Source organism: Cydia fagiglandana, chromosome 20 (assembly GCF_963556715.1).
Source record: "Cydia fagiglandana chromosome 20, ilCydFagi1.1, whole genome shotgun sequence".
Classification (NCBI taxonomy): Eukaryota; Metazoa; Arthropoda; class Insecta; order Lepidoptera; family Tortricidae; genus Cydia; species Cydia fagiglandana.
Window position 1 is genome coordinate 12,348,458 of NC_085951.1, and position 27,694 is coordinate 12,376,151.

The 27,694-nt window shown below is 40.2% G+C and overlaps 1 protein-coding gene across 2 annotated transcripts; it reads left to right on the forward strand.

Moving 5' to 3' along the window:
- The first annotated feature begins 22 nt into the window (after positions 1–22).
- LOC134674456 (uncharacterized) lies at positions 23–27,694 on the forward strand. 2 transcript variants are annotated; one of them, XM_063532527.1, is made up of 9 exons: positions 23–3,431; positions 11,493–11,670; positions 11,792–11,858; positions 11,941–20,824; positions 21,060–21,160; positions 22,056–22,241; positions 22,776–24,979; positions 25,376–25,783; positions 26,346–27,694. In XM_063532527.1, the coding sequence occupies exons 2-9, from the start codon at positions 11,501–11,503 to the stop codon at positions 27,364–27,366; spliced, it is 13,041 nt and encodes a 4,346-aa protein (XP_063388597.1). In that variant the 5' UTR covers positions 23–3,431; positions 11,493–11,500; the 3' UTR covers positions 27,367–27,694. The 2 variants fall into 2 exon arrangements, with proteins under 2 accessions (XP_063388597.1, XP_063388598.1); XM_063532528.1 differs by lacking the exon at positions 23–3,431 and adding an exon at positions 3,864–3,929.

Here is a 27,694-nt window from a genome sequence, read left to right on the forward strand (position 1 = left end):
GCTTTAACATATAAAACGCTCACGCCCTGCTCGGAAAACGCGCCTGTGTGACGGAACCTTAAGAATATACCTACGTACCTACATGAGTTACGTCTAGGTATTATGTCATGAATTCGTTTGCCTACGAGCCTACGAGATAATAGAAAAAGTTTCTTCCTTTAAGTATATATGTAGGTACCAATCTTAAACATGACATATCATTGCTGATGATACCCAAAATAGCTGAAAAACAATACCTAGGTTGGTATTATATCCTCTAGCCGCCCATACGTCAAACCTTGCCATGCAAAATGAAATTTTATTTTGTCAACACAAAGTTCAAATTAGAATGGAACAGGAGACCTTGTTAAATGGGTTGGAGAACATTGGGAAGGACGTCAGGATCGCTATATGTAATATCATTAGTGTGTGAAATAAAGTGAACTTTGTGATGTGTGGAACAGAATAAAACCTTGACTGCAATTGCTATAATTAGCCCACTCTTTGGCATCGAGATATAAAATCAAACCCTTCAAACGAAAACTACTTATACCTAACGACTCTATACGTACGAACGACCTGATTAGAACTCCGATAAGCTCTAATGTAAATAATTACTAGGTACCTATCTCTGAACGGGGCAATACCAGCGACTACTGCTCAAGGCAACCGCTAGCGGACTGACTAAAAATTCGCTTTCGCCTCCCACAGCGCATACCACACATGCGCAGTTACGCGAAGCGATCAATACGTAAGTATTCCATGTAACGTACGGTTAGAGTTACCTATAATATAGGTCCTATTCCTATATCATTGAAGTTTGTCAGGCCTTTTATCAATGCCACAAGTACTTATACTGTGCTGTGGATTTTGTTATGTCGCCCGCATACCTAGATAGGCGATAGTTGATAGATAGAAGTGATAGAACTATGTATTTCTTTTAAGTGAACTAGGCTTAGGCTAGCAAATCGTGCCTTGAGTTTTCTTCTTAATAGGTAGATCACAATAACCAAATTCAAATAGTTAGGTACCTAGGTCTAGGTAATATCTGGGTCAAACAAAGGGTCACCAATACGTGACTGTAGTGAAAATAATGTCCCGCAAAAGTGCAGTGGAGGCGACTTTATTTACCTATTCTATCGATGTGGTACTTATAACTATGTATTGTAATTACTTAGGTATGTTATCTATTATAACCTATAACTGTTATTAATTAACGAGGAATGACGAGGGTGCCGTAAGTAGGTACTTAATTAGACCACTACACAGAAGGCAAGTTCCAGAATTCAATATTTTCCCTGATTTATTATTATTAATAAATTAATAGGTGCCTACATAAAGAAGTATTTCCTAATGATTTCGTGCCTTCAAACCTCGGCTAGTTATCTTTTTGTTTTATCTAATAGGTACATACTAGGAATAAGGTAGGTAAGGAACCTCTCTTATTAGTCACTAGCGACTAGCGCCCCGCCCTGGCTTCGCACGGGTTAAGTAACATTTAATAAATTATAAGTACACCTAAACCTTCCTCAAGAATCACGGCGCGATTCGGGAAATGAATTTGAGATTCACTAGATATGAAATAGTAAATATATGTGACGTTCCACGGCAAAAAGTACCTTATAGCAGGTGTTCATAAACCTTCCTCAAGAATCACGGCGCGATTCGGGAAATGAATTAGAGATTCACTAGATATGAAATAGTAAAGATATGTGACGTTCCACGGAAAAAGGTACCTTATGGCGGTTGGCGCTTAGGTACGCTATTATTAACGCCGCTCCAATATTATTGCGGCCGCCAAAGGTACCTTTTCCGTGGAACGTCACATATCTTTACTATTTCATATCTAGTGAATCTCTAATTCATTTCCCGAATCGCGTCTCTCTATTGATAGGTGAAAAATTGAAAATCGCACGAAAATCCGTTCAGTAAGTAGTTTTTGAGATTATCGACCAAGATATAGGTGTTGCACACAGAATATATTAATATTATATAGTAATACCTACTCTAACAGCTTCATATCAAAGTCCGAGGAGAGAAAAATGTACTTAACACGCGAGGGTCAAAGAACCAAGTTTACGACTGATAGTCGTTCTTAGTGTTCTTATCACAGAACTCTAGGTACCAACAACTTACAAGTGTTAGGTATTTATAAACTATATTTTTATAGCGTTGCGTTTATTTAACAATCAAAATCAGTGGTGCTGATATTTTTACGGAGGCGCTTGAAAAATGCTTACTTACTTATCGATTAATAAACTATAGTTCGTTTTTTTTAGCATTAGAAAGAACTCCACAGAAGCAAGCGTGCAGTTTTTATCAGGCTCTTTAATTGTTAATAATTATTGAATTATCTAATGTAACATGGTCAATATATATAATTTACTTCAAATTATTACCGCTAAAAGTGCCGGATTTGGAACCACAAGCTTACTTCTGCGAAGTTCTTTCTAATGCTAAAAAAAACGAACTATAACTGCCAGAACACGGACCAAGTACTTCCCACTTCCCTTTTACTCATTTGGTTGGTATTCCAGAAATTGGACAGGCGGCATACCAACCTAACAAGAAAAATAGGTAGGAAACCATGAGAAAACTCAGCGGTTAATAACGAATCCTGACATTCTATTCTACAACTCATTTTCTATTGCGTAGTGCCTCGTAGGTACCATTCAAAGGTTATCGGTAGGTACACGTGATGGTATGATGTAACTTGTAACATTTGGTAGGTGTACCATTGGTACCAATATAAATCACAATTCAAATGAACACCTGCTATAGGATTATACGACCTTCGAGTTTCAATGAACTGATCTTCATGATTTTCGCGTGTCTTCTTGTGATGAATATTTTCATTTCCTTGTTTACCTAGACGCTAAGAAATTGCTAAGAAAACACGTAGCGTGTATGTAGGTACGTTTGTTATGCAGTAAAAGTAAAACGGGGTCGCGAATAGCTACGTAATCATGAATTAAAATCAATTTAAGCACGTCCCGAAACACTATCTTCTGCGTTCGCAATTCACTTGACACACGTATGACGTTTGCTCTGTCAATTTGTATTTTGTCGACCAACCTGAACTTAGTACCGTGCTGGCAGGAATACTGAAACAAAAGACGTCAACGGAAAAAGTGAACGCTTCGAGAACATTCGCGTCAACTGTTCGCAAAGAAATATTATTAGCTGATCGGCCGGCAGCGCACGTGCTCCCCTGCCGCGTGCCGCCCCGCGAATAATAAGAATCCGTAGTGTGGCGCTGCCGACGAAGCCCGAGCGGTGGGGCGTGGGTTGCCGACCGCGGCCGCGCGTCAATCCAGTCGCCATCCTGGCCGCGAGAGAACAGCAAAAAGGAATCGACCAGCTGCACGCAAAATGTGCAGCCATCATTATACCTAACCGACGCGCGGAGTGATTAGGATTAGTTTCTTTTATATTGTTATTTTTTTAAACAGGTTAGTGCAAGTTTGAATACTCGTTATAAATGTTTTAATCAATGAATATTAAGCAAGAAACGATCAAACGGAAACATGAATCGTACAATGGCGTCGCATATATAGATGCCTACGCAGTGCAGGTTTAGACTGGATCGAGTAGTTAGCACATCAAACACAAATAGTTAATAGGTAACGGATATATTGTGCATACCTACATATCTATTAGTGAAATTCCTACTATAAATTACCCAGTTTTGATTTAATAATTCCGATTTACTTTGAAAGCGTTAGCGCCAAAGAGTATGAATTCGTAGACAGCACAAAGAGAACGCATTACGTAATGGCATAGGCGTGCGCATTTAATCAATAATTTTTATGTCGCCATTATCTAAATTTATAGACCACATAGGTATCGTCATGGCATTTATGCGTTTTATTATATTCCGGCAGTTACTCGAGTGGACTAATATACCAGAAGTTACTACTTAAATGTATTAAAATGTTTTGGAATATAAGGTACGTTTAATCGTAAAATATTTTTACCAATTCAATGCTGATGTACGGATTTTTTTTATTTGCCGCATTTTTTTACTTCTTTATTTCATGTTTGATGACCTATGCATATTATCAATAGGTACAAAATAATTATTAAATGTAGTATAAAATATAGGCAGGTATAATTACTGAATAACTTATCTTGATTAATGCCAATTTTCAAACAATTGTGTAATAATAAAATCCTACAGACGAGTTGACAGTCTCCGTACCGTGTCACATCATGTTGCCTTTTCTACTAGGTGAGCGCATCCGGTTTCATTCGAATACTTTTACACAAAATTATTTACATTGTAATAATTAGGAATAACGAAAATATTAAAATAAATTCAAATCTCTTTTTTCACACCCATTTCGTTGTAAACTTTAAACAACCAGCCAGGTAGCAGTGTTCTTTGTTTGAAATCGAGTTTAGAAGAGGAGCCGCTTGCGACGCCATTTTGAATTCACTCTACGATACGAAGCCGGAGGCGACGGAACTCGATCGACACTTGAGCGCTGGCGTCCATTTTGTATTAAACTGAAGGCAGAACAATGATTGTTATATTAAAATGTTGTATTTAACGCATAAACCAAGATTAAACAGTTAAAAAAGTGTATTTGTGTTGTGAAAAAGAGATCGAGTGTAAGAAGGTATGAGAGTTTATTAATTTATGTTCGGTCTGATTTTATAATGGCGCCACGGCGTCGATATTTTTTGTCGAGCAAGACATTCATTATATTATTGCAAATATTATAGACTAGTTTAGCACTTGTGGTAAATGCGTTATTTAGTAATTTGATGTCTTACTAAACATAATATCACGCGGAAGTGTTTTAGCTGTTGTGGCTGTAGATATTTGTCGGAGTGTATCTATTTGTCTATTGGTGGCGTGATATTTCGAGAAACTTCTTTCTTTGCTCGGTCGTAAGTTCGTAAGTAATGTTGAGTGCTTTGAACGTGGGTAGGTATTTAAGTTTTGATTAAGTATATTACATAACATAACAAAAAGCTAAGATTCTGCTAATGATTTTATCTTACCGTCTACTTCTAGGTACCTATTAGGTAGGGGCACGACAAAAGCAGAGATTCGGAACGTATATACTTACGAAATATCATTTGATATTACCAGGCCCCTGTTTCACCAACGTGACAGGTGCGACGAATTGTAAAATCACTGTTGCTGACGTCACAGGCATCCATGAACTACGGTTACCGCTTACCATCGGGCGGGCCGTATTCCTGTTTGCCACCATCATTGTATTATTAAAAAAAACTTTAGGATATCGGAAAAAAACAGATATTTCTCTTGCTAAGTTTATGACAATTGTCACAAGACACTACAATTGTCACGAAATTCCGACATGTAACTCATTACCTGTCAAGAATTATCTACAATTCTTCTAAATCTTTGACAATTGTCTGAAACTTCGCAGGAGAAATATCTGTTATTTTCCGATATAATAAAGTTTTTTTTAAATAATACAATGATGGTGGCAAACAGGAATACGGCCCGCCCGATGGTAAGTGGTAATCGTAGCCCATGGATGCCTGTGACGTCAGCAATAGTGATTTTACAATTCGTCGCACCTGTCACCGATGTGAAATTGGGGCCAGTTGTTTTTCGGTGATGGAATACATCGTGAGGAAATCGGACTAATCCTAATGAGGCCTAGTTTTTCCTCTGTGTTGGAAGGTTAGGTGGCAGTCGCTTTCGTAAAAACAAGTGCCTACGTCAGTTCTTGGGATTAGTGGTCAAGCGGACCCCAGGCTCCCGTGAGCCGTGGCAAGAATGCCGGGATAACGCGAGGAAGATGTTAGATGTGCAGCAATGGGTGTCGTCAGCATTTTAGATACCTACATAGTCAGTTGATTACCTACGTACAGTTTATTATTGTACTTCGTGCCTTAAATAAATTACCTACCTATGCCTAGATGAAACATACAAAAGCACCTAGGTATCTACAGCGAGCTGCAAAAGAGTGCAGTTTTGCACGTTTTAATTTCCTTGGCCATCATTTGAAGCAAGTCGAGGTAGGTATCGGCCGGTGGTGATGAACGCGTAGAGAGATTTTCTTCGCGGGCGTCTTTTATCTTAGTAAAAGAACTTGCTATGTGTATGAACAGTGATTGACGAATAATATATGAATTTATTTTATTCATACTAGATCGACAACTATTGGTATAGGTACGTTTACTGCCGATACAATAGTCGATTCTTCGTTATTCGCTTTGACGTCGCTGATCGGACATTGGACGGCCGATAGGTAACTTTCCACTTTTAAAAATTGGTGCATTCTCATTTATACCTTTAGTATGCAGGTTTTTCTATTCATTGACCTCGGCTTGGTCTCCTGGCCTTAGTTGCCTATGTTTTGGTCGCCGAGAGACCGGCCGGCTACTAGTCGACAGTGCTTTACTTACGGCTCTAAGACTCGGAACTGGTTCAATATGTAACAGTATAGTGACAGATCCCAGCTGTCAAATACTATGAGATGTCGTCGTCTTCCCATTTAAAATTCACGTTTTACCCCAGCTATGCGTTGTCATAGCTTGTATTTCTGTTTCACACCACGCACTTCGCACAGGCAATGCATATTCTCATGCGCCGTCACTGGCTTCACATTTTTATTTTAAGGTCTTGGGTTTATATTAGTTACCTACTTCCAACTAAAAATACCACATGCTTATTATGGTAAAATTGGGCCTTGGATCGTACGTACTTTTTGTTCAAGTCTTTAGGCAAAGGCGATAAGAAATCGGTCTGGCATTTATCATCAGGTGTAGCATGGTGTTTTCTGCCTACTATGGAAAGTAAAATTGCTCTTGCATACGGACGGCACATGTAACATGCGCATGTTGGGGTATTTGTGCAGGTTATAGGCGTCGGTACACCTAAACAACGTGCTACTTTATAAAGAAGCATGCAGGTTGTGCATGCGCCAGCGTGCGCGAGGTCGTGCGCAAGTAACTAGCGTGATTTGCATAACTGGAGCAAGTAAAGTTGCGGGATGATAAAAATACTGAAGCCGTGTATGAGCAAGAACAAGCGAGTAACTAGTGCATCTAGATTGAAAATATTCGCGCATGTAGCTTGCGCACCAACATGCGCTGTATGCAAGATCCATTACTTTGGGGAATTGAATACTGATCACATGGGCAGTGAGTGCGTGAGTGAGATCTTTCGCATTTTAAAATGTTTCTCATACCGATTGGCCATCCCACGTGAGGACTTTGTGCTGTTGTCTTTTCGTCTAATATAATGAAACGTTACGGAAGGCAGCGAGACGTGATATCATATCGTCATCTGTTGATGATCTGTATATCTGTCCTTATTATATGTCATGGTTACCGATTTTATATCCGTGGTTTATCCGTCGCACTTATTTATCAATATTAACCTTTTAACCGCCAGGAATTTTTGAGCGAGCGTGCTCGTGTCGCCACCGGCAGTAATTGTACCACGCAAAGTAAGGTTGGCATAGTTACGGGAGTTATAAATGTGCTATAAAAACCAAATCAGATCTTTGTCTTATTTATGAGACTGTGGCGAAATGAGCTGGATATGTAATGTCTTATATATCAGACTCTGGCGGTTAAAGGGTTAATAAAATGATTAATTGACGAATTAGCATGTTAAAACTTATAAAAAAGCCTCGTGTTATTTGAACGTCAAGCCGAATGCGTCGGTAGCGTCAGTCTGTTATTATCACTCCCAGATGCATCGAACTGCAAAAGTGCATACTGACATTACGGACTTTATGAATGGAATACATTCATAAAGTAGGTATGCACTTTTGCCACATCTATTTGTTTTTTGAAGCTTCTTCACCGTTAGCATATGTGTAATCAGCAATGGTTTCAATTTATTCAAGTCTCGGGTTAACCACTACACAGTTAACGTCATTGTGTTGTGTAGTCGCTTGTGTCCAGTGTTTTTGCTACTTTCATATGGTCAATCAATGGAGGTCGGTTTATCGGTTGGTTTTTCATTAATTATTCAAGTATGTACCTACATAATTTTTGATGCAGGTTGTTTTAAATGGTCAGCTTCGGCGACGTCTGAGGTTAATAACTGTTTAAGTTTAGGCAGGCGTGGCTCACTCCGCGATTTTATCGCGTCGCTACAAGTTGATGCGGCCCACACCAATTTTGGTGTCTAGTAGTAGTAATTGCCGCGCATCGCTACGGAACGGACGCCTGCTCGCGCTTGCGCCACCTTGCAGTCACATCTTTCGTCATAGACGCGTTTTGTTAGAGAGTGAACCTTCTGTACCTAGTACAATTATTTATTCTGTGGTTTTATGTTCTAAGTCACGTTTGTTATTATTTGGATATACAAGTTTGTGTGAGTTACATGCGCCATACGCCAAATCATAGCCATCAGTAGGACCAAGCTAACTCTGCTTAGATTCATAATGACAATGTGTGGAAATGTCAACAAAAAAGTCAAATTTCTATTAGAAATATGCCTTTTATAATGAGACATTTACACACTTTTCTGTCAAAGTTGGCGCAGAGTTAGCAAGGTCTAACTATACCTACCTTTAAATAACATGTAAGGTAAAATAGTAACTGAGTAGTAAATTGCCATGCGACAATTTATTTCAAATATTGGTGTTTGTTACAAGGTAGGTATACATATAGGTACTATATGGATAATCAAACTATTCAGGAAAATACCACCCGCAAATCAAAATGTAATTAAAGCGAAAACTAAAATTTTGTTTATAGTTAGGGAGGCGAATAGGGGAATTTTCGGCAATACTCGAGCGTGGCAGTTTAAGATATGAGAGATACCTTAGACCTAATAGAACAACCTTGTAAAGTATTTAGCTCTATATGTAGTGACGCGCGCCTAGGATAGACGATCAGATTAGTAAAAAAAAATGGATAGTCTGAAATACTCGAGCGCGTCAGATTAAGATATTGGGGGTTGATTTTAGTGTTTAAAGACTAAATTTAACTAATCTGACGATAAGTCCTTGACGCCGCCGAGTTATAGGGTCGCGAACTTGTAAAAAAAAAACGTTAATCCGGCATTCTCGAGCGCGATTTTTTTATTTTTTATTTTGAAGAATATAATCTAAAACTTACTAAAAATACAAAATCTGCCGGTTTCCGCATGACCGGAAGTGTGGAGGAGCCATTTCGTCTTCCTAAGAACGCGTTGCGGCATATAAGTCGCGAACGATACATTTTACAAAAAAAAAGTTTAAATAAACAAAAAAGGTAATTTTATTTTACACAAAAAAGGTCTCTTTACATAAGAAAGGAAAAAAAAGAAACCAAACCAAACCAAAAAACCTTTTTCGGTCAGATTAAGAGAACCCACCAACATTTTTGTCAGATTAAACAAATATGCTTTCAGGATACCGAGATAAACCTCCCTTATGAAAATCTGACGCGCTCGAGTATTTCAAAAAAACTTTTTTTTTGCATTTTCAAAAATTCATCGTAACTTATCGTCACGCCGAAATCGTCAGTTTTTTTAAAGGAAGCTTCCTTGGGGCCTACTTAACACCCCTTCCGAAAATCTAACGCGCTCGAGTAAATTTTTTTTTTTTGCATTTTTGACTACTTTATATGCCTACCCCCACCACGCAAACCGGCAGATTAGTATACCGTTGTTATCAGAGGCACTCGGGGCATACGTAGTATGAATATCTGACGCGCTCGAGAATGCCCAAGTAACTGTTTTTTTTTACATTTTTGAAAAACCGTACACGCCAAACCCACCGCTAAAATGGTTTTTGCCATACGAGCTTTTCTTTTCGAAATTATTTTATCTTTCGATTTTGATAGGTCTCGACGGCGCCGTTGAATTACGCCATTTAGCTACCTCGCCTCCCTAACTAATTAAAACGGCAGATAGGTTGACTCATTTGCTATCTTCTCATGCACAGAAAAACAAAATTGGCTATGGTTTTTTTTGCTACTACGCTAGTAAAAATTTTAAATTTACGAAAAACTGGCATAGAAGTGAAAAAAAAATGTGCGCTAAATTAAAAATTTCTAGGCCTGAGAAGATAGCGAATGACTCAACCTATCTGCCGTTTTAATTTGGCAAACGATGTACCAAACAGCCTGTATATTTTTCTTAGGCAAAGAGCAAAAATACTAAATCATCATTCTCTTGCCCGTGTCCCAATCTAGGGGTCGGCGCAGCATGTCTTTCTCCTCCATACCTCTCTGTCGCCCGTCATCTCAAAAATACTAAAAATAGGTATTAAATATATTCTACCGATAAACTCCAATGCTACGACGTACTTCGTTAGATTTACTTTTATAACCGTTGAAAGACTTACGTGTTATTAATATCAAGCCGTCCAGATCGTTAACAAACTATATAATCTAGATAGGTTAATTACTAGTGATGTACCGACTATTGATTTGGCCGACTAGCCGACTAGCCGACTAATCGGCGCTCGAATGGCCGATTAGTCGGCCGACTAGTCGGCTAGTCGGCCAGATCATTAGTTTCGTATAAGTTCAGGTGAAAAACAATAGTTTTGCTCTTTAGGTTGCGCTATTCATATATTAGCTTGGCTAAAAGGTGTTCTCTACAGGTTCAAAGACCTATCACAAGAATCCTCGTTCTATTTCTGTCTTTCTTTTATTTTGCGATCCTGAGCAGACCGTCAGTAGGTACAACTTGTAGGAGGTATTTCCAAGGCTCTATTTCTCGTACGCAGTCGCCAGTTAAGAACCCTCACCCTGACCCTGTGGTCAGCGTCTTTACAAGCAACGTGCCCTGTTTATAAGTCTCTAAATTTTGCAATAACATTAATAGTTCCCCATGGTTCCTCCATTAAAAAAAACAAAAACTGAATTATAATAAAATCCTTTAAGTATAAATTACACGAGAATCAGTTGAGATCGACCTGTAGAGGAAAACACCAGCCCACCACCATACGATAACGATCAAACGGTCAATTATATGAACAAAAGTTTTCACACCCTGAATAGGTATTTTGGTAAAATAGACATAAAACATATGGTAAATATTGACTGTTGGTTTCTTTTTTTTGTTTTTCTTTCACTAATAAGGTGCCGACTAATCGGCCATTTTTGCCGACTAGTCGCCGACTAATCGCCGACTACAAATGTGGCCGGATAGTCGGCTTTCCCGACTAGTCGGCGACTAGTCGGTACATCCCTATTAATTACCTATAGTTTTCAAGTAGAAATGGCCGAGCTCCTGAGCTGTATTTTTTTCAATAGATTCATGTAGTAATTGCAGGGATTTCAAATATCTATTACCATTCGACAACGTAGTGTTAACCTTCCTAGTCTAGTGGTATACTGTACGTTCGAATCGAAAGTCATTTTTATCCTATCCAATTCATTAATACCCATTATGCTAATGAAAATGAATATTAGAATGAAAACTGCCATGACGTACAAAACAAAAGTAAATTGACCAAACACGAATATATATTAAAAATGCTTTTTATTTTTAAGTTATGTAAATTATTTTTTGCGATGGAATTTCTTTGTATCTGTCAAAATAACTATTTGATAACTAATCTGGTATGTTTCAGCTGCCAAAATGGATTCCGAGTACGACAAGAAGTTTGAGGAGATGAAGCAGTACATCCCGTTCCTGGAAAAAATGATCAAAAGACTGGAAAATACAAGCAGTGGTTCTGTGAATCCTAGGCAGGCTCAGCTTGATAAAATACGATCTCTGAGAGATCTCTTATTGGATAAGAAGAAAAGGTTATTACATGTTTTTGTTTAGACGTGTCGTTTTATTACGAATCCGTTTTTGCTTGCATTTTTTATTATAATATACATAGATAGTGTTGTGATTAATTAAATAATTTTTATTTTATTTTAGGATGAAAATGGACAACTTGTTAAAGTGTGAACAAGTTCTTATTAATTTGTACGCTAAAGTCGAACAGGTGTGTCAAGTTATTTTTTTATGTAAATATGAATATTTATTGTTCTTCTGGCAAATATAAAACTAATATAATTTAATTCCAGGGGGACACTTTACCAGGAATCAAGCCCGCGTCTGAAGCCATTGTTTGTACTGACAAGACGGACTTAAATTTAGCTCGAAGTAAACTTAAAACTGTAACAGCGAAATCTCATGATCCGGATACACTGCCCGAAATAGCGCGGGCTACCGAAACTGAAGTCGGATGCTCTGGCACCAAAGAACCAGCATTATTCCAGCGGAGGCCAAATAAGGGCTCACTATCCCCGACTAAGAATCCTTCAAGTGAGAAATCGCCATATAAATCTAGCTCTAAACGAAACTACACGCGAGTTTTACAATCCCCGGAACGAAGTGGAAGACAAAGAATCTGGTCACCATCGGAGGGGCCTCCTCGTGATGAAAATCTTTTTAGTAGGAGATCACCTCCAAGACCATCACGTAGACACTCGCCTTCTTATCATAAACGTGAAAGAAAGAAATCATCCAAAGAATCTCATTCTCGCAAGTCTAAGGATTTAAATATAACTTTAAAAGTCCCAGAAGAACGATTGAATTCTTTGAATACAAAAGATATATTGTCAAGGATAATAAATTGCAGCGAACGTGATGTTGATATTGCTACCCTACGTGAACTCAGAACCCAAATACTTGGGGAATTGAAACAGACGGGAGCAAATGAAGACATATCAGACTTAATTTTAAAGTCTTACAAGAATAAAAAGAACAAAAAGAGCCAATCGAAAAACAAAGCTGATGTTGAAGAAGGAGAATTATCCGATAGTGAGAGTGAAGCCATAGAAAACATTTATGGCAATTTAGTTGTAGTTGAAAAAGACAAAACTAAAGATGCGTCTTCTAACCAGAATAAATCTAGCACGGAACAAGACCAAGTGTCTCGTAAAATACAAATTTGTCTTGTTATAAATTCTGACAAAGAAGAAACGCCACTTGAAGCGAGCAATATTAAAAATGCTACCGGTAACCAGAAAATATGTGACCTAACCGATTTCGAAATGTTCGATGATAATAATTGTGGTACCAAAGAAACCGATCCGATTAGACCGAAACCACGTGAACCAGCCTACTCTACAAAAAATAAAGATGTAGTCGAATCCGGTAGCCAAAAAACAAGTACATCATTGTCACCAGTAAAAACGAACGATATTAATTCCACTGATATAATTTCTATCAATGATGTTGATATTGAAAAGGATGGGAAAGTAAATTACACTGGTAATATAGATATGAATGACTTTGATATACAGGACAATTCAAATATTAGTTCTATAAATGAGGCTCCTAAATCTGCACCGGAACCAGTTCCAGCTCCTTTCAAAGTCAATTTCTACAATTCTAACAGTTCCGATTCTACTGAAATTAATACAGCAGCTCTCAATGCCGAAAATTCCAAAGATCAATCTTTAGATGTATCTAAGGATAAACTTCCAGAACCGAAGCAATCTCTTGATAAGCCGGAAGTGGTACTGTCAGCATCCAAAGACAAAGGTCCAGTAGAGTCCATGGAAAAAAATAACGAAACTACAAAAAGTACAAACAAAGACGTTATTACGACAAGTACACCCAGCACGGAATCTGTGCCAAAGCCCGACGCTGAAATTCCTTTACTGAATGAGCCTACAGTACAGCCTGCAAAGAAAGATATAGTATCAGAAATCGATATTTTACAAGCATTGAAAAACGAGATATTAAGTGATACCATATCCCTACCTTGTGCTGAAGCTATAACACCAGCTTTGCATCAGCCAAAGGTTACTAAAGTTTCTAATGCGCAGGAGGAACTTCCGAAAAAGAGAATTTCGATAGAAAACTATAAGAAAAAGTCGGTGCCTACAAATAAACCTTCACTTTTTGTAAAAAACCCTAGAGCTTCGTCAGAGTCGAAAAAAGAAGCCATGAAACTACAATCTTTGAAATTAACTGAGAAAGAAGTTGAAAGGTTTAATTTGATCTCTAAAATAGCACTAAGCGACGATTCCGACGACGAAAGAGATACAGGTTTAAAATCGCCCGACGATATGGACCTTGCTCCAAAGTCTCCTGATATGGATATAACCGACGATACACCTGTATCCCCACCTGTTATAATACCTGCCGATCCTGTGAAAATGGTTGTTGTAAACGCCAAGGCTGATGTTGATATGCGACAATTACCCCCGATAATGTCTCCAGATACGATGAGCCCGTTCGCGCCGTCGACTCCAATTCTAACTAAGAGCGATGTTAATCTCGAGGGACGAAAACTTGTGGATAAACCAGAAGTAAAAAAGCCTGTAGCTCCAGTAGATCCACGCGTCAGAAAGGATGCTTTACTACCTTCGCCTCCTGTTGCTTACCCTAATATGACTCCATCCCGAAATCCTAGTGTAGCACCTAATATGACACCAAATAGGGCGCCGAATATGACACCAAGCAGAACACCGAATATGACCCCTAATTCTAGGACATTCGATTTCAATCCAAATCGTCCATTCAATGCTGATGACAATGGTCGCAAGCACGTGTATGCACCTATGTATTCAGCTCAAGACCACTGCGAGCGCAGTCCCGCCGATATATCTAACTGGGAAATGTCGAATGCTGACAGAGAAAAAAAATCTGGTTCTAAATGGGAAGATCGAAACCCGAGAAGCAGTCATCCACAAAGAGAAGACGGACCGAGGTCACGATATAACGATTCTAATTACGACATGGGTTCTAACCGATCTAGAAATGACAGAAGTAGTAGAGATGAATATCACAGACAGGAAGGTCCACAGCAGTCCAATTATTATTCAAGATCCGACTGTCCAAGTACTCCTACACCTTCATTTGGCAGAGGCGATGCTCCTTCAACCCCGTCTCATTACTTTGGCAGATCGGAGTGTCCACGGACGCCGAGTCATCCATTTGGTAGATCCGAATCTTCCAATCACTCGTTTGGAATGTCAGACTCGCCACGTACACCGAGTCACCCATTTGGACGTTCAGAGGCTCCTATGACGCCAAGTCATCCTTTCGGAAGATCTGACGCACCTATGACGCCAAGTCACCCCTTTGGAAGATCAGAAGCGCCTTTGACTCCCAGTCATCCATTTGGAAGATCTGAAGCGCCTCCCAGTCACCCATTCGGACGATCTGATTACTCATATCCAAATCCGAGCCCAAAATACGGAAAAAGCCCGCACGATCCGAGATTGAATCGAAGCTACGATAGTGAATCAAATAGTAGTAGAAAAGATACTGGATCTTACAATGATCGTAATAGATATCATAGAAACGATCCGAGAAACTTTAATAGAGAACAAAGTGTGCCCAGAAATGAGCCAAAACCTTATACTCCAGACCAGACTTATAGAAGAGATCAAATGTCACGACGCGAACCTAGTGTTGGTCGTTCAATGCCATGTGAAAATGATAGAGAACGGCTGTACTCAAGAGATAGAAGTCGCGGTCCTGATAATTCTAGGCCCTATGCCGAGGTAGGTTCGAGACGCACATTCCAACGTGAGCCTAGTGCCGGCCAGTCTATGCCTGACAATCGCGCGAGAGCGTCCAGTGTCGGAAGAAGTGTTAGAAATGAATTGTCAGTCGAATCACACGCGGGACGTGCCTTTACAATTGACACAAGCGTTAATAGCACTTTTCAGAAATTCCTCGACTCGCACAGAAGTAACGATTGTAATTTTGATGCCCGCAGACAACGCGCTTCGAGCGTAGGACGATCTTTGACCCGTGAGCCCAGTGTAGGTCGAACTTTGCCGGGTAATTCATTCCATAGAATGGAAGACAATAACAGAGATAGATTTAAGAGAGCTCAAAGTGTAGGTAGAGAATTATCTACTTCAAGAACTGAAAAGAGCTTTAAAGATGTGAAAGCGGAATTCGAGTCGTACAGGAATAACGACCGTAAATGGAATAAAGATTCACAGCCAACAAAGCCTAAAGAGAACACGAATTCTCGTGATCCTCGTATTCGAAGGGACAGCTATGATATACAACCGAATACTAAGCATAGTTTGAACAAAACACAAGGCAGAGAAACCTATGATAAGACGAAAAAGTTTAACTACAGGGACCCCAGACAGCGCAAAGAGCAGAAAATTAATGAGAGGTCTAGTTACCAATATGATAGAAAACGCGCGGAATCCCACGACAGACACAGTTACGGTATTTCTAGTGATACTGGAATCAAAACTCCGACCATCAGTTCAGTAAAAAATTTCAAAATTCCGAAAATAAAACGACCTGAACCTGATCCAAAACCGACCGATGTTACGCAAGACATTCCCGACAAAATCAATGTTAAGAAATCATCCTCGTCATCGGCAGTGAAAGACGTAAACCAAAAAACCACTGCAGAGGTCAAGGTTGATAAAAAAATAAAAGAAGGTAAAAAGAAATCCGACCAAGTGTCCAACAAAAAGAAAGACAATGATAAAAATACTGTAACTGCCAAAACTGATAAAAAGGCGGATTATGACGAGAAAAATGATATGAACGCAAAGTCTGAAAAACGGGTTACAAGACGGTCTGGGCGAAAGAACGAGGAAACTCAGTCATCTGTGCCATCAGAAGAAGAGATTATTCAAACACGTCCGCGCAGAATCAAGAAAGTAATTTATGATTCTGATTCTGATGAATCAGTAGGTAAAACCAACGTTCTTAGTAAAAAGGCTTCTCCTAAAAAGTATTCGCCTAAAACTAATAGAAAATCTGTACAGTCCGACAAAAATGATGTACCCCAAGAGGAAAGTACTGAAACTGCAATTCAGGAAAATTCCAATAAAAGCGAGAGTTCTAATGAAGTCATCGAACCTGAAGATGATAAAGAGAAGCTGGATAGTACTTTTGGTCTTGATGGAATAGATCTCTTTCCCGATAATATTATTAGCGATCCTGTTCTAGACAATATCAATTCACTTATAGCAGATCTAGACAATGACCTAGCTACTTCTAAAACCGGAGAGACGTGTAATGACCTCTTCAATGATATTAGCATCGAAAATATGTTAGAAAAAATGACTAGCAGTCCTCTTAAGAAAGAAACTAAAAAAACAATAGAAGAAAACGCTATAATGAAAGATCCTTTCGATACTCTTAAAACTGAAACTAATAAAACCGAGTGTGAAAAGAATGATCTGTTCGATACTCTTAAAACTGAAACGAATGAAACCGAGTGTGAAAAGTCTGTGAACATCGTTGGTGCTAAGAAAGAAGAAAGTTCTAATCAAACTACTGACGAGCAGACCGGCCGGTCTGGTTTGATTCCGGGGCAGACAGAATCGTCAAGAGTTTCTCAACCCACAATAATAAGTCAAATGCAGGATAAAAATGATATTGAACCCGTCGTGTCCACATCAGTAAATGAAGAAGAATCTTCTAAGAATGACCAAAGCTCTGAAAACGAGAAAATCCTGGATGGTCAGTCGACGCCAGATAGCACGAATGAAGCCGAAAATATGAGTCAAAACTACTCTGAACCAACAGGAGACAAACCAGACAGTACTATCGAAAAACAATGTGAAATGAATTCTGATATTTCATCTACTCATGATGCGGAGAACAAGCCAGCCAAAGAGAATATCGAGATTCCTAAGGAGCCCGCTTCACAAATGGACTCCATTGGCAGTTTGTTGTCAATTTTACAAGACAAGTCAAAAATAAAAGAATTGCTTAGTATGCTTGGAGATCAATCTGGCGAAAATGAGAAAATTAAAAAGAAGCTTGAGAAACTAAGTGAAATTGTTTCTGATGAAGAAAATACAAATGATGATAAAATTGAGGACACAACAAGCATTAAGACCTCAGAAAATAAAAATGAAATGGAACTAGTTAAGCAAGATAACTCAGAGGATGTAACAAAACAAAAACCAATAGAAGAAAAAATTCTAAAACAGGACGATCCTGAGCCTGATAAACCCAAAGAAACAGAGACATGCAAGATGGCAGATAGCGAGCCAAATGTTCAGACAGATATTGAAAATAAAGAAAAAACGATAGAAAGTGTTGATAATTTATCCGGAAATGTAAGTGAAGATAAAACTGTGACAAACCAACGAGTAACTGATTCAGCAGAAAATAATCAAGATCTTGAACAAAAGGATGAGTCGAATGATGCCTTAAACGACGTTAATTCTGGACTGGAAGACAATGAGGAAGAGGGCGTTAAAAAACCAGATAGCATAAAAACCCGAAAAAAGGTTGTAAGGAAAGGACTAAGGCGATTTAAAACTGGTAAATCTAAAAAAGGTAAGCCAGTTAAGAAAGTTGATGAGGAAAAACGCGTGACTCGCTCTGAAGCCGCTGGATTACTGATGAAGCCTAAACAGAAAAAACCCTCAAGAGAACTGAGACAATTGCAGGAATCTATTAAGGAAATGTTTGTGAGTGATGCAATGTTGAATGCTACTGGTATACGGATGTGTCGTCTAGCTAAAATGATAGACGAAAAAACTGAAAAGAGCGACGACCTAGAATCTAGCCAGCCCGAAGTCAGTCACTCAGAACTAAGCAAACCAGAACCCAGAGTTGTTTTGGAAAAGGTCAAACACATCGAAGAAAACGAAACTGTTATAGAGAAGCCGATGCGTAAGAAGCCTGGACCGAAGCCCAAAGGGAAACCTGCTATTGTTAGCCCAGATGAGAAAAAGAATAAAGATGAGAAACCTTTAGTGAAATACAAACCTGGCCCTAAGTCCAAGACGAAAATTCCGCAGACAGATAAAGATCCTTACGATTTCGAAACAGACTCCATTAATGAAAGTAAATCGAGCGAAAAAGGTGTAGACAGTGGTTCTGACTCTGAAAATGAATCGTTGGCATCTTCAAAGAGTTTTGGCAGCACAGAGTTGCTAGTAGAGTTAAAGAAAAAACCAAAACGCAAGAGAGGTGGATGGCAATCTGGTGTTATTAAACCTAAAAAGAAGAGGAAAGTAGAAGTAAAGCACGCTCAGTCGCCGCCTCCGAAACCAGCTCCCCCGTTAAAACGATCTTATACGATACCAGATTACGGTTGCTTCACTGATAAAAACTATTGCTTCTCTAAGAATACTTCCGAATACCAGTGCCGTTTGTGCGAATCTACACATAGTTGGAAAGACATAGTGTTCCATTATAAAAAGCACCATCCGCATTCTGAAATCCCACTTTCTCGTATGAGCCCAGATATAGCGAGAGAAGCCATCGAGCAGTGTGGAGACATTGACTTTGCTGCGATCAGTAAAATACCCACCGAGAAATATACTTGCAGGTTCTGTTTCGTAGAGTTTGGTAAAAGGAGGGCCGTATTAGAATCATTCTTCTGGCACGTAGTTAGTATGCATACAGGCGAATACAAGCAATTATGTTCTGAATGTATAAATGTAGAGAAGTGCCCATTTAACTTGGATATTCCACCTCCACCGAAGGACATTAAAGGTCAACTCATAGGATATATTTGTGGCAAATGCAATTACACCCAGATATCCCTCGAGAACCTAAAAATGCACGTTATTCATCGTCATAATGATACAGAAACGGAGGTATACAGCATAAACTTCGCTGTAATGACAAAGAGTACTATCAACAGTCTAATTAAACGCATAGCGCATGTGGAAAGCACACCTCGAACCACAAGGAGCACGCGATCCAACTTGAGCTATACTGAAGCCAGTGACGACAGAAGCGAAATAACAGAAAGCGAGCTTGAGGCGGCGCGGCCCGCAAAGAAATCTGACGTACCGGTGACGGAAAAACCTAATAGGTACTCATTTAATTCGAAGATTTCCTTTGAAAATGATGATAATGCGAGCGACATGTCCAATTTTGCCAACACGGACTCCAGTGTGGTCAAAGCCGAACGAGACGAGGACGACGATATGGATGATTTCGCAGAAGACTCTGCAGTCAACGAAGATACTGATCAGATCGATGAGAACCAGGGAGTTTCCAGTGATATAATGGATTACCCGCATTTCAAAATAAGCTATACAGATGCTGGCAACAAAGAGTACGTTTGCTGTATTAATGGAAAGGACAATCATTATAAGACGGGTCTATTAATATCTATGAAGAAGCATGTGCAGCTCAAGCACTCTGAAATCTGGGACGGCTACTGTTTTGTGTGCAAAGTCATCGTGACGTCACAGGGTGAACACAAATTCAGCGAGTGTTTAACGCATTACTTGGATAGCCATATCGATACCTTCCCCGTCCTTGAAAAAGTTGTAGAACCTGTTGAAAAGCCTGTGACTCCTGCAGCGACACCTGAACCCGTAGAAAGAGCACCGACACCCTACATCAACGTTCGACCGTTGGCAGAATTGGTTAACCCCGTCGAACCGGCTGTGGAAGCGCCAGCGTTGCCTGTCATAGAAACCGTCGTCAGCCTTCTACCAGTCGCGCCACCAACGGTAGAACCGCCACGTCCTAGCCCGACTTACCCAGTAATTAGAAAAGAGACCGAACCGCCCAAAGAGTACAAATACGAAGAAGCTCAAGCAGAAATCATGTCCAAAAAGCACAGAGTCGTTCTCGACGCCATGATGACTCCAGGCAAATTAGTTCAGATCTTTAAATGCGCCGGTCGCTTCTGCTCCTTCACTACGGACTCTGCTGAAGACGCGCTGTTACACGCATCGACTCACCAGCGAGTCGGCGGGACGAACGCATTGCTGTGCGCATATTGTGACTTCGATTCATCTGGGAACTCTATAGACTTGGTGTCTCATGTTTTCAAGACCCACGGGAAGTGCAGAGTGGTTTGTGGGCTATGTTTCTACCGGGGAGCGGTGAGCCAGCTGGTCGCGTCGCATATAATCCGGGTGCATGGCTCGACGCCTGATCGCCGCTGCGTGCTGAAGACCACCAGCGCGCCTGCGCTCTGCGAACCCCCTGAGGAAAATATGTCACGGGATAGTGCTGTTCCGCTCTACGTTTGTAAACAAAGTGAGTACCAATCGACCATTATGATGGGGCCTGTAATTAGTCTATTATATATCAATCATAATTTCAATGTTTTGACATGGCTATGACTTATAATAGCATGTTTAAAATGTACTAGTTCAGGCATTCTTTTAAGTTATTATTACAATATAACGACCGTTCATTTTATGTAGTCATACGGTCAATACATCTAGCTTTATTTTGATAGTCTGAATATTCTATTGTTTATCGGTTTCAGCTGAAAACAACGAGCCATGTGGGTTTAAAACCGTGACACACGCCAAGTTTTGGGAGCATCTAACACAAAGACACGAAAACGCAACTGGATTCATCTGCTATGTATGTATTCGGAAAATATACATATTTCGCTTATAGTTTTATAGCTTTTGGAAAACAGCCTGTACCCTTGAAAATGTATCTTTATCTACCCTTCATAAGTACACAATATACTTACAGACTTGTTTATTTGCACCGGCATTCAACTGGGACTTTATATTTGTTAAATATGAACAGACAATTGACTTTACTCTGATTATTATTGTAGACCACACACCTATGTATACCTAATATTTTCTTTAAAAACGTGTAACGACACGCAGTTTATAAGTACTTCCATGTTTTTAAAGAAAATATTGATACGATACACAAACACATGGATGCATGTAGGTATGTCTATTAATATGCCGTATGTATTATCTCTCTGCTTGTTGATCAGTCACAAGTTAATTTCACACCTCTGGTACTGTACTAATACAATTCGTTATAGTATGATTATCTGAAATGACTTTCTGAGAAGGATCAAGCCCATTAAAAAGATAATTTTAGCGTTCAAATTGAACCATATAAGTTCAAATTCATGTAAAAGCATTCTGAGACAACACGTTAGTGCGACAGGTAACAAAAAGCTGTTACATAAATTTGAGCCATTGTGTAGACCGCTAAAATTGCCTTTTAAACGGGCTTGATCCTTTTCACTAATGAGAAATAAACAATGCCTTTTGTTTAATACCATAGGGTTTGAAGCCTAAAAATCAAATCAGATAATTCATACTATACCTTATAACAAGAACTCTGAGGATTGTAATCTTTCGTTCCTTTGATTATTTATGCGCCGACTTTTTGCGATCATCTGCATCATACTGCCCTTTAAAGGATAACTCTTGACTACAAAAAAATATTGTCATGTTCCCACACTCTAATCAAAAACAATTAAGCATATGTTACATCTTTCCAGGTCTGCAGCGATTCGTGTCCGGACGCTACAGCTCTAATACTCCATCTGAAGACTCACGGCATGAGGTTGTATCACTGCACTCTGTGCGTGCACGGAGCGGATAACGAACCTGAGCTGCTGGCACATGCGTCCGCCAAGCACCCTGGCAAGAACCCGCAGGCTTATATCAGGACTATTTTGGGCATGGTACGTTTACCTATTACTTCTATCTTCCGATAACTATCTCTGAGTTATTCGGGCACGTTTGGCTTGGCGCTATTCCGATAAAAAAGTGGATGCTTTTATACATTCATCATCATCGTCCATCCTGAGATTCATCCTGAGGGTCGTGAAGTTGGAATCTCGACACAATGTGAATTTTAATTCTTTTGTGCTGAACCTTCCGACTGAACATCTAGCGACCTTCACCAAGGAGGAGTTTTGGCCGAAGGGTGTCAAGTTCCGGCGGTTCCGCGGCCGGCTCCCTGACACTGCGGGGTTGCGAACTGCGTCGCAACCATAATTGTGTTTTTAGTTTTAAGATATATTTTGTAATAATATGTATGCTAGTTTTAAGGTATTTATCTATGGGCCAATAGTTGCCTGAAAATAAATGTTTTCATTCATTCATTCTATACAGTATGGACACAAAACACTCGGACTAAGCATGATGTTGCAAATAGCAAGTAGTTATTATAAGTGTGAACTTCGGTCTTAACATTAGTTTTCCTTTGCTTTCAGGGCGGGAACTTAAAGATCTTGCCTCTGGTAGAACTCAAGAAGGCTGCCCTAGAACCTGAGAGTATAACACCCAACCAGGGCAAAGAGAACCCAGTGAAAGAGGCCGAGCGTTCCATCGAGCTGGAAAAACTCATCGGTCCCCTGCTTGACATGCCTACCACTGAACCAGAGATGGAGCCTGAAGCCGCCACACCTATTTCGGAAGTCCTGCCAGAAGATAACATCGTGGATGACGCAATCTCGAACCTTCTGGAGGACCCGGCCTCAGCAGCCATGGCCACTTTAATACCAGTGTCTCCGCACCTGCCACTAACAGTTGAAGCTCCGCCAAGACCTGTCACTCCAGCTCCAGAAACCAATATATCAAAGCAGCTAACTCCAGTCTTGAAAGAAGAACCTATGGACACCACACCGGAGAAGAATGATTCCGACGTGATCTGCCTGGACAGCGACGAGGAAGATTCCAAACAAGGCATCGTCAATCTTTCAGACGGAATCATTAATTTATCGGATGACGAAAAGGTCGTCGATGAACAAAACCCTTCAACATCAGCACAAGCTGGCAATGACCCATCAAATATTTTCAGATGCAAGAAATGTAATAGAGTCTCGAAAACCTTTGCCGGTTTCAAGAAACATTCGTATCATTGCTGGAAGTCAGGAGAAAAGTGTAAATGTGCTCTCTGTCCCTTCGAGGCGAACAAAGTTGGCTTTTTCCTGAAACACCACAACGACGCCCACAACATCCCTGCTCGTTTAAAATGCCCGATGTGCCCCCATACAGACAGTTCCATGTATCTGCTCAAGAAACATCTAAGAGTGGCCCACGATGTTGGAATTCGGGACGCTTTCGGGACCGACAGTCAATACGTCCTCGCAAAGAAAGACACGGGTAAAGCCAGAGCTGTAAAGCGCAAATCGTCGGGCACAGCCGTTGGGCCTCCGCCCAAGCAGAAGCGGTATGGACCTTCGGATATAGACAAGCTTCCTATCAACCCTATCCTGGACGAATCTGTTTTCTGCGATATATGCGAGTTTAACACTAAAGTCCGTTTGAACATGGTGAGGCATCTACAACAACATGCAACGCAACAACCCGTCGCACATACGGCACCAGTCAACCCGGTGCCGCATTTAGAAACCAACGAGTTCCACTTTGACAAGATGGTCAACCTGGCTTCCAGTTCGATAGCGAATAGAGCCCCTGAGAAAACTCAAAAAGAACCGACCCCTACACTCATGATACCCCATGATAAGGCGTCCAGGCTCCCGCAATATGTGCCTGAACGATACCGATATACTTGCGGTGCGACCGGCTGCACATACATCTCCGTAGACGAAGCCATGTTGAAATACCACTGGGAAACTCTACACTCCGGAACAAATGATTACCACTGTGTCCACTGCCCACCGCACCAATCTCTGGACAAATCTAGACCTTTGACAGCATCAAGGATTATAGCGCATCTGAAAATGCATGACATACGTTTATATGCATGCTCTGTGTGTCCATACTACCATTATAAAAGACAACTTTTGGAAAAGCATTTGGCCGAGACGCACAATAATAGCGGTAACGTGCTAGTAGTTAGGGAGGAGAGTTCCCAGTCCGCCCCTACTGCCCCCACCACTGCGCCGACCATGGACCTGAAACCTTGGCAATGCGGCCTGTGCAAGTTCAAGAGCATGCTCCGACCTGAGGTCGCCGAGCACTGTTCTAAAATGCATCAATCGAAAATGCAATACAAGTGCGCTTACTGCCCATTCCGGACATCAACTCCGGAGAATGTTACTAAACATCAAACGACTGCACATCCAAATAGGGAGCCTGAGATATTCCACTTCTACTACAGAGAAGGCAGCATTCCTAATGGTCCAGATGGGATACCCCATTGGCAGAAGCAAAGACAGAAGACCGGTTTGGATACAGTGAAGGCTGAAGCTGATCCGCCACCAGCAGCAACTGACACAATTCTTCCAGAAATTCAGCCTCCGACTGCTCCTCAAGTGAACCTCAACTTGGTGAAACAGGAGATTGACCCCGATGCCCCCATGCAGGCCTCCATAGAGGAGCTGTTTAAGAAGTACGGAGAGTTCTGTGAGCCCAACGGTTTGAACTACAAGTGTTCTTTGTGTAAAGTCGTTGTTGAGGACAGTAAGGAAGCTATGGAGTCCCACTTGTTCGAAGAGCTTCAGTACAGGAAGTGAGTAATTCCCAAAATTTATTACTTACTTATATGCTTAATTAATAGTAAAAATTTTTTTATTTGGAAAGTGAAACAGACGATTGATGTGTAACATAAGATGTAGTTATTATGTTTAACACGTGATCATTCATTATTGCATTTGATGAACGGAGCGTGGCGATTTTTTCACTTTCTACAATTTCGTAGCATTTTTGTTTTCTGCAAAAATGCATCCACATCGCAGTAAATTTTATTGCAACACGCTAATAATAGTACTTAATAGTTACTGTTATAGTGTTGCACAAAAGTTAACTGCGGCGTGGATGCACCAAAGCATCTTAAAAATAACTTCTATTCACAATTCTATTCTATTTGACTTGAATTTAAACATAGGTATTACGTATAATTTTTCAGATGGGGTTGCCGCCTATGTTCATACAAAGCGTTCCACCAAACTGGCCTGAAAGAGCACGTGTGGTCGGAACACAACAGGCACAACGTGGAACCCCTCGAGCTAACCGTCGACGTCAACGTTGAATCCTGGGTCTCCCAACAACTAGCCTACCAAGAAGACCTCATCAAGAAAAACAGGGACAAACTAGCTCAACAGAAAATGCTAGACGAACGCCCCGTAGTTCCAACTACTTCTAAAACAGTAGAAGTTCAAAACACGACCAACCTCAGTATGGAGAAATTGGAGAAAATCTTCGGGTCTCTCGGGGTACCGATCAACATGCAGTATTGCTGCCCTAAATGCCTGTTCAAAACGGCCGATGATAAAATAATTCAGGAGCATTTAGAGGCGGAATTGACCAGAATAAGGTGACATTTGAAATTGCTTTGCATTTATTGCTTGTGAAGTTTCTTAGGCTTGAAAACATACATTTTGCTTACTTACAGTGCAAAGTGCAAGTCTTTTAGTTATTTTTTATCGGAATGGTCTAAATATCATAATATTTTTCACCATAGAATGTACCATATTCATGATTTTTATGTAATATAGGTACCTACTTATGTATATATATAAAATATAACACAATACATAATTAACATTTTAAACTCTCGCGTTTTGTACGCATATTTTGCTAGTGCAACTCAGCTGAAAAGTCGGAATTTAAGGTAAAAACATTGAAAGTATATCGCGGTAGACCCGTTTATGTAATTAAATACATTACATATATTTAGATATCATTTATTTATTATTTTCATGTATTGAATTTAAGTGTTAATCCCAAGAAATGCTCGCAGCGCAGCTCCATTTCGGACATAACAAACATCCCTTGTCATTTCATTCAAGTATCAAGCTGTGTATTTGTTAAATCATGACCTTCGAACTTTCTGCCATCACAGATCAGCTTACCATAACGCTTTAATTATCTTCTAGATGGTGCTGCAGCAACTGCCCCAACCACTTCTCCACCTACCACGAGGCGCAGTTCCACTGCAAGAGCATCCACCCCGGCCTCAACGCCCGCCCTATAGAGGCCGCTAGAGACCCCGCCATACGCTCCGCCTGGGTCGCCGCAGTGATCAGAGTCCAAAAACTCAGCATGAACTGCATGCCGGTCACCGTCATCTCCGAACCTCAAAGCCAAGAAGAAACTAACGATGACGAAAACTCCTTACTTGAAATAAGATATGAGGAAGATGTCCCGATCCCCGATGAAGGAAATCCGACACAAAGACGCTTCTCAGATAGTAGCGATGAAGACAGTCTAGTCATAGACGAACAGGCAGCTAAGAAATCCGGTGCTGGTGGCAAATGCGACCACTGTGACTTCTCAACCAAATACACTCACGTTTTAGACGCTCACACGCTTCGCCATTACAATCTAAAACCATTCACTTGCTCTTACTGCAATTATAACAACTATAATAAAATTGTGCTCCAACATATGAGCACAGCACACCCTAACCAACCACCAGTGCTCAAAAAAACTGAGAAACCGACCGGACCACCTTTAAACCTGAACTTAACTAAACTGGGGAAAAAACCAGGGTCCGCTAAAAAGCCAGTAGAGGACGCTAATTTAGTGTGTTTAATTTGTGAAAAGTTGCTAACTGAAGCCGATTCAAAAGCCCATATCCATGATCAAAAAGCGCCAGAGTTCGCCAGAAGAGGTGACATAGTTGTGAAGTGCAGTGAGTGTTTAAAACTATTCCTAGACGTCGTTAGTATGCAGCGGCATTTCACGCTCGCACATCCAGATATGCCGATCAAGTACGCTTACTACAAGACAGATCACGATACTCGAAGTTTCGTCTACTGTTCGCATTGCAACCAGAGATTCACATACATGATTGACTTGAAAGCTCATCATAATCAAGTGCACAGTGCTTTGAAATTGAAATACACGAAATTCGTGCCCGGTGATGAGGGCGAAACTGTCCTAAAAGCGTTATAGGCCAGGATTAGAACATTCGAGTCTTGGTATTGCGAGAAAAAACTATCATCCCCTCCTACACTACATTGCCTTTCTGCTGTTGATTCAGATTGTGCTACAGAAATTAATGAACCAATTAATCCTTCTTAGTGGAGTAATGAAAACATCTTTAGTGAATTATTATAACAAAACCATCCTAAATGTTTAGTGCATTAAAAACGCTTCAAGTGAAAGTGACTAGTGTAAGGGACTTATTGAAAGTGAATTATTTCTAGTTTTCTATACGCCGTGATTTAACGGGTTAATCTGTGATTTCAACAAGATAGTTGTAGTTAATTATAAGTTAAAA